General features: G+C 30.3%; 1 protein-coding gene across 3 annotated transcripts; it reads left to right on the top strand.

The window, feature by feature from the left end:
• The first annotated feature begins 740 nt into the window (after positions 1-740).
• On the top strand, positions 741-6,541 carry LOC105258990 (neuroligin-2). Of its 3 annotated transcripts, XM_025415329.1 has the most exons (14): positions 741-901; positions 1,722-2,467; positions 2,596-2,888; positions 2,981-3,110; positions 3,205-3,358; positions 3,457-3,634; positions 3,700-4,106; positions 4,287-4,477; positions 4,557-4,743; positions 4,896-5,001; positions 5,096-5,291; positions 5,379-5,494; positions 5,705-5,733; positions 5,988-6,187. In XM_025415329.1, exons 2-14 carry the CDS (start codon positions 2,201-2,203, stop codon positions 6,020-6,022), a joined length of 2,289 nt encoding a protein of 762 aa, XP_025271114.1. In that variant the 5' UTR covers positions 741-901; positions 1,722-2,200; the 3' UTR covers positions 6,023-6,187. The 3 variants fall into 3 exon arrangements, with proteins under 3 accessions (XP_025271114.1, XP_025271115.1, XP_025271113.1); XM_025415330.1 differs by lacking the exon at positions 5,705-5,733 and having other exon boundaries at positions 5,379-5,504; positions 5,988-6,165; XM_025415328.1 differs by lacking the exon at positions 5,705-5,733 and having other exon boundaries at positions 742-901; positions 5,988-6,541.
• The last annotated feature ends 2,505 nt before the right edge of the window (positions 6,542-9,046 follow it).

Here is a 9,046-nt window from a genome sequence, read left to right as displayed (position 1 = left end):
AATGCGTGGCTTCGTTGCTGTGCGTATACTTATTCATCACTGCGCTAGTCTTGATATCTAATCTCGTAGCAGGAAAAACTATTGTTGATAAATGTGGAGTTATATGAACTAATTGCTCATTGCGGAACATATCCGTTCACGCGATGACATTCTTTTGCAAGGGCGTGTATAAATTAAAATATCTCATGAAAAGGAGAGAGGAAGGATAAGCTAAGTCATAGTTATCATCCTTTTATAATTAATTCCTATTGATCCTTATTATTCTTTTTCCAAAAGATGAAATATTAAAATATTTAAAAAAAATCAAATTTACATATTATAATCCATAAACGAAAAATTAAGTAAATTTGTTTATAATTCTACATTGACAAAAGTTTTTTGTTTCTTTTGGAATAGATTCAAGATTCCTTTAAATAAATTTTACAAAACATATAACTTTTATAATATGAGTAATATTTAATATTTAGAAATAAACTAGAATACTGTATGTTATACTTTATTTTCAGTGATGAATAATCAATTGCTTATATCATGAATATTACACGTTCATGATAAAAATTTATAGATATAAATAGAAATATTGAAATTTAAATTTTTAATTTGCCCGTTATTTGTTAGCCTCCAATCTACTGCACGATGCTTTTTGCAACGGGCCGCTGACTTAGGCGCGTGGGCGGCTCATTGCCCATCCATTGCGACGACATATATGCACGCGACAGCATCATTATGACTTAGTAGAGTCCGGCCACTGCCCTTCGCAACATTACACCTATCGGCAAACAGTGCGCGAGACAGTAGCCAAGTTACTATACGCACATTTTCACGTAATTCTTCGGCTTCGAGCGCACGGTACTCGTGTAGGCGATCTTAATCTCGGTTTCTCATGGCAAGATAGCGGAAGGTATGACTCGTGAATGAGTTCATTAACGTGTTCGACATACGTCTTCTTTCCTCTATAACGATACTGAAGGTGAAATCTAACTATATGTATAATCGGAGAATAAGTAGCTGTGCGTTGTACAAGTTCGTTTGTTGATGAAGTTATAACTTTACAATATATACATTGGTATCACGCGTTTAACATTTTTTTTTTACGTTAATTAGAGGTAAGATTGATTAATTGCATAATTATAATTTTCACTGTCGTGTAACTTAAGTTTGATATAGAAATAAATGTAACGTTATAAATCTCAAATAAAATATTTCATGATAGATGGGTTTGATACAGGTGACAGTATTTCTTATTGGAAATTGAATGACAAAATTGTCTAAAGACAATTACATTAATTTTTTTTAGAGTCATATCATATATATAATTAATTTTATAAACATTTTATTTTTAATCTTCTTTGAAATATAGGAGAAACTCTGAAAGTATCAAGATATCAAGATATTTAATTACATTTTAAAAAATAAAGTAAAAATCTAATTAAATTTTAAACTTAAATTCTAAATTGAATTGTGGAAAGAAGAATCACTTTAGTTTTCAACAAAGGCTACATATTCATCAAATGAAAATATTTCATAAAATATTCGTATATATTTATATAATCTTGTATTTAATTCTCATCACAGATATAATTTTAACGAGGCAATTTTTATACTGAAATCACATGCACATGTATCAGATCTTAATTTATAATTATTGACGCAGATACATATTCGTGTCTTTCGTTTGCTTTTATATTTTACTTATTATCCCGCCTTTGGACTTGTTGCAGCACCGATCGTGACATTTCGTATTATCGACTCGAGGAAGAGGTGAAGAACGGGGGCGGAGGGCACAACGCGCGGCGAGCGCGACGGGACTACCTGACGTATACGTTCAAACGTGACGTAGGGGGGGCGATAGGGTGTTGGCCGTTCAGGTAGGGACGCTTTCGAACGCGTGTGGCAAACATTTCGTAACAACAACGCGGTGGAGGAAGAGTGCTCCTCTCGCGTATCTCTTGAAAGAATACATACGAAAATTCACAATCGTATACACGTCCATTTAATACGCGCCCATGCCTCTTCTCTCATTCTTCGTCAATAATCGGTAAAGAAACTATCAGCCTGCGCGGGAACCAACGAAGAAGACTTTCGCTTTTATCTCATTTATCGCGAAGTGACAGGGAATTTACCGCGTTTCCTCGTAACGGAAAGTGACAGTTTAACGTGACGTTTAAAGTCACACCTGTGTGAATCTATCGCGCGAAGAATGGCCATGCGTAGACAACACGCGTTCATAGGACGCGTTGCTGTTTGTTGCTACTTCTACGTCTTGTTGACGGACATCGTCGCGCTCGCCCAAGACTCTATGTCTGGTAGCCGATACTACGGACGTGACGGTGTGTATGTACCACCACGAGACGCGTTCGATAGGACTTATATATATAAGGATAGAAGGTACGGATATCGGCCCAGCTACCTGGATCCTATTTACAGAGGACCTACAAGGGCACCAGAGGATAGATATCTTTACGATGTGAGTGAGGAAATTCATTTCGCTGCATGTATCATGTGAAAAGATATTTAAATGAGATGTTCAATCAAGATGATTTTTTTAGGATTAATTGATTAGGATTTATACTAATGAAGATTAAATTATTAAAGGAGACAACAGCAAGACTTCCATTACCAGGAATATTGGGTGGCTGGCGCGAAGATCTTCAAGGCAGAGAAAGACCAGATTCTAAAAATTTTAGAGACAGAGATGTAATAGTGAATACAAATTATGGCCAAGTTCAAGGCTTCAAAGTTCGACTGTATGATGATCCAAATGCAAGGCATAGGCCTTGGAATCTGGCAGTAGAAAGAGTCACAAAAAGTGTCGATGTATTTTTGGGTATTCCTTATGCTATGCCACCTACAAAAGAAGGCCGCTTCAAACCTCCTAGACCACACAGGTTAATATAAAATATTTCATAAAACATACTTTTTATTATCTTAATATTCAACAACTGGTACAATGCTAAAAAAAACATTTATTTCTGTGTAGAGGATGGCAACTTTTACAAGCTATTGATTGGGGACCAGCATGTCCTCAGCCTAGCGAATATACTGGGGCTACAAAAGGTGTACGAGATGTTGATGAAGATTGCTTATATTTGAATATATTTACACCTTCTGTAAGTACATTAAATCTATAAAAAAAATAAAGTTTATGTTTAAAATAAATTGCAAATAAATTACACATTAAATAAACTTACACATTTATATCAGATTGGTTCTGGATTAGCAAACAAATATACAGTGATGTTTTATATACATGGTGGTGAATTTACTCATGGGGCTAGTAATTTGTTTCCAGCTCATATATTAGCTGCCTTTTACAATGTTGTAGTAGTATCAATAAATTATCGTCTTGGTGCTCTTGGTGAGTATAATTAAAAAGACACTGTAAAATCTCTGAAGCATTTAATTCACATTATTGATTACATTATTAATCAACAATCCATTCCATTGCATCTTTAGGATTTTTAAGTACTGGTGATGAGAATAGTCCTGGAAATTATGGAATTCTTGATCAAGCTATGGCATTACGATGGGTATATGACAATATAGCCATTTTTAATGGAAATCCTGACTCTATAACACTTTTTGGATCAGGTGCTGGAGCAGCAAGTGCGGGATTATTAATGGTTGCGCCTAGGTAACTGAAATTATATATATATATTGTAATTATATATTGAAATTATATATTTTTTTATTTTGTAGAACTCGACATATGGTATCAAAAGTAATAGCACAATCAGGTTCAGCATTAGCTGATTGGGCAGTGACAATAGATAAGTATCGAGTACAAAATACGTCTCGGGTATTTGCAGAAATGCTTGGCTGTAGTATAGAGAGCAGTTGGAAATTAGTGCAATGCCTAAAAGATGGACGTAGTTTCCTTGAATTGGGAAATTCCGAATTGAAACCACATGTTGGAATGTTTCCATGGGCACCTGTATTAGATATAAACTTTACAATACCTCAAGATAATTGGTATGAGGATTGGAGAGCATCTGACTGGCGTTTTTTTGCAGAAACACCGGAAGAGAGTATTAAAGCTCGTAAATATAGAAGAGATTTAGCGTACATGGCTGGTGTCACAACTCAGGAAGCAGCATTTATTATAAGTATGTTATCCATCAATTCATTTATTATAAGTATGTTATCCATCAATTCATTTATTTTTGTTTCATTGTATTTTTATCTCTTTGCATCTAGAATCATATTATTTATTTTAGTCAATTATACATTATTGTGCTGTAAATTATTATACATATATATCACTTCATATAATTCTTACATTGCAGAGAATAATATTACATTAGCGAGAAATCGATATATAATAAATTCTGAGTTATTCGATCAAAAAGTTTGGGAATTAGTCTTACAGTATAATTATACTCTAAATCCACAAGGTGTCCACGAAGCAATAAAGTATATGTATACATATTGGCCAGATCCAACAAATGTTACACACATACGTGATCAATATATAAATGTAAGTAATATGACAGTACCAAATAAAATTTCTGTTATATAGCATTATTCTTTATCTTGATCGTTATTAATATTTTCAGCTCTTATCAGATTTCCATTATGTTGCACCATTTGATAAAATAGCAAAGCTCTTAGTGGAGAGACACGTACCAACCTACTTATATGTTCTAAATACCTCGATAGAAGCGCTTCATTCGCCGGAATGGGCTAGAGTACCTCATGATACAGAACTTCTGTGGCTAACAGGAGCACCATTTATGGACTCTGGTATATATACATATATATATATATATATATATATATATATATATATATATGTATATACATTTATTTATTTGATTTAAATATTAATAATTATAACATAATATATTAACATAGTTTATTAACATAATATATTAATATAATATATATTAATGCAGAATTTTTCCCACAAAAGTGGAAATTAAGTCGAGATATGTGGACCGACAATGATCGTAATATGAGTCGCTTCTTCATGGAGGCATACTCTAATTTTGCAAAATATGGGTACATATCTAGTAATACTGCTCTACAATTACTTACATAAAACATTTTATAAAATTAAAAAAAATTAAAATAATTTATTTTATTCTTATTTTAGAAATCCGACGCCTTCACAAATTTTGGGATTACATTTTGATCTCGCTCGTCATGGACAATTACGATATCTCAATATCAATACAACATTTAACAGCTCTATTCAAATAAACTATCGTCAAACGGAGAGCGCGTTCTGGTCTATGTATTTGCCAACCGTTATCGGTTATCTTGTTCCTACATATCCTCCTGTTACCGAAGTAAGACTTTGTAATATAACTTTTGTAATGTTTCATGTTATTATTAAAACACGGTTGCATTTATTATATTTACAATTTTTATTACAGTATTGGTGGGAACCTAAACAGCCGCTGCAAATCGCATTTTGGTCAATGTCAACAGCATGTTTGCTGTTACTTGTACTCTCTGTGGTGTGCTGTATGCTTTGGCGTAATGCCAAAAGGTAAGAAAAGGTAAACAGAACCAAATCCATGTAACTGCAATATAACTCGATAGCACTCGCTGCGACCGAATGCGATAGCGCATGCAGAGACTGGTTTTGGTTCATGAATATATTGGGATGTAATTGGAATAAGGTTTCTTTATCTTTTTCTCATATAACCATTTTTAAATAAAATTGCTGATTAATTGCTCTATTTCTGCTTACAATTAGCAAAACAAAAGCAGCTAGAACGAGTGCAGGTATTTACAAAAAAATACTTTATGCACAATTTTGCACACTATTTTGCCTTTTACATATATATGCTTTATTAATTGCACTATATTATTTGTATATTACATTACACTATTTATATAGATAGAGAAATATTTAATTAAAATAAATAAAATAATGTGTACAATCGTTAATTTAATTTCATTTATATTTTATACATATATTCTATGTGCAATATATGTAAAGATATATCTAATATGTTTCTATATGTTTCTTTCTACAGACAATCTGATCACTACTATAGCGGAGACATCCTGATGGTACGAGAGGATGAGCATTCCGAGGGAATCGAGAATTTAACGCGTGCCTCTAAAGAAAATATATACGAATATCGTGATGTACCAGTAAAATCCAGAATACCACGTCAAAACGAAGGAAGATTACAAGAACGTCTAGCACATAACAGAAAATTTAGTTCTACACCCTCATTACGTAGTAATTCTAATGTCTCTTTGAAAGATATGAGATCGGAAGGTTTTGTCACAAGCTCGCCTAATGGTCAGCCTAAATTAACAAAAACAATGAGTCAATCTACACTGCCGAAAGCTAAAAGTAAGACGCTTTTAGTACAAGGAGTACCACAAACAGCTGTTTAATAATTAAGTTACCATTACACAAATCGACATTTATTTAATTTATTTTTTATATCTAGGTTTTTATAATTATATTAATTTTAAAAGATCAAATTATTTGTTCTCATATATAATGCCATATAAAATTAAGTTAAAATTTTTAAAGACAATTTTATATGCAGTTGTGAAAATTGGGAAAAATGTAATAATTTAATAGGCATATATGAATTGAAAATAATTAACATTATTTTTATAAAAATTTTAACATATCTTTGTTTATTCTAAATAATATGCAAAAATCTATTTGTTATTAATTAATTTACTTTTTATGCAATCAATGTATTTACAAATCAAATTATTAGTCATATCTGTATTCTGAATATAGCATGACAATGCCATGTGCATATAAAACTATTAAGTTAATAATTAATGAATTTTTTAAATTTTAATTCTTATAACGTATTAGATTATTTTATAAATTTTGTGAGTAGTAAAAAAGCACTTAAAAGGTAGCTACTTTATTTCCGTCCATAAAAACAATCATTGTTATATAAATGAAAAAACATTTATAATATTTTATATATATAGAATGTGTGTGTGTGTATGTGTACGCGCACACGCGCGCGCGTGTATGTGTGTGTATGTGTATGTGCTTATTTTTGAATATTTAATATATTCATTACATTATATACATTCGTGTATATGTATGTAGTACGTTTAATTATCCATGATACTTGCAGGCAGGTTTCAAATGCAACATTTCCTGATTTAATACGCAATTCATTATATATTAAGTAAATAGTTATATAGTATAGAATATATAATCAGAAGTAGGCTGAGTGCCTTATTCATTATAACAATTAAATATATAAGTGCACAAATATTTTATACAGTTTATTGTATGTGTTTAATATTTTTACATCTTAAAAATGTAGTTTTAATATTAACGCGATCTCATTGCCACTGTACTTGTAAATGTAAGTCTGACACTCCTGAGATTAATGCTACATACACATCTTCATAGAGCAATTTTCAATATTTGTATTTAAAAATTGTGCAACACTATTTTTATGATAAAGAAAGTAATTTATAATTATGTAAGAATACTGCACACAAGATTGTATAAAGAATCTAAAATTCTATCAATATATCATTATAAATGTATAGTATAAATTATACAATTATAATATTTTGTACACATTTTTGTTATTTATTTACAAAACTAAAACCACCAATCTTTATATCAAAAAATGAAAAATAAAAAAATTCTAACAAATTGTCAAGAGATTTTATTTTAAGCCATGATATAATAAAAGACTTAATCATAAGACTTAAAATTGTGCATTATAAATTCATAATTTTTTTATTAGTACAATATTTATCTGTTTATATTTTCTTAATACTTTTTTTGTTGTTATGAGAGTTTTATTTTTATGATACACATCTTGTTAAATCTTTTAAAATTATAAAATTGTAAAAATGTTCTTATCTTTCCTCTTTTCTTTCTAAACTACGATTAACTTCGACGACTATAATAAAAAATTAAAAAATTATATCTCCCCAATTTACTGTATATCAAGGATGGACTTTATTTTTGAAAATATTTGAAACTATAAATATTTCTTCAGTGTTGAATGATTGATAGAGATAAAATATTTTCGTATTTTTTGTTTTGTTTGATTCGATCTTTAACTGAACGCATACTTCTAAATAATTATCAGAGAGAAGAATAAGAGATGCCATGGGACTTACCGGAAATAAGTCAGCGCTGAAAGTTCATATTTTTACTTATTTTCGATATCCGTAATTCATTAATTGCCAACATCGATGTCAAATTCTTCGCTGGAAACGTATTCTGAAATATTAGGAAACTATTAGGCGAATATAATCAAGTTGGAGGTAGCACTAGTAAAATTACCTAACTACATTATCGACTGTTTAAATTACCTTTAGCGGTAGTTCGCTGGATTATCGACGGTCGGTCTTTTTCTGTTAATATTACCTCCTATCCGATCATATTCGCCTAATATTTTCCTAATATTTCATCCGCCTATTTCAGAATATATTTGGAAGCTAGAAAATCATCGATGTCGGGTGAATAATCCGCGAACTGTAAATATTAAAATTATGAAATATTAACAAAACATCCAACGAATATAATTAGATAAAAGGTGGCACTAATTAGAAATTCAAGAATTGCAAGTATTTCTAAAATTTTAAGTATAAAACTTTGTACCATAAAAATATAAATTCACAAATATATTAAATTCTTGAAAAAAATGTATGTTTTTATAAAAAATTTACTGTATTTACTATAAAAAAATAAAATGGAGATTTAAAAAATATATATTATTCTATCAGATATCCCTTTCGAAATATCGTATAATTACGAATTTTTTATAAATCAAACATATATTCATCATATGCAGTTAATCATTCAGCGGTCAGATTATATATATATTCGAAGTCCTGAGTTACAGACCAACAACTGTCTGTGACAGTTGATTGCAGTTAATTGAATCAATTAATCGAATTAAACGATTGCATTTCGGTTCGCTATTTCGATATATATAAATATTTAACCAATTAATCGAACTAGAAATAATTTTTCAAGAGACAAATTATATGAATTAAAAATATATTCGTTCGTAATCATTTTTATCATAAAAATTTATATAAGTTAATATATTAATATATTAATTTATATAAG

Source organism: Camponotus floridanus, unplaced genomic scaffold (genome assembly GCF_003227725.1).
Source record: "Camponotus floridanus strain SB8 unplaced genomic scaffold, Cflo_v7.5 scaffold12, whole genome shotgun sequence".
NCBI lineage: Eukaryota > Metazoa > Arthropoda > Insecta > Hymenoptera > Formicidae > Camponotus > Camponotus floridanus.
This window is presented reverse-complemented; position numbering and strand designations above follow the sequence as displayed.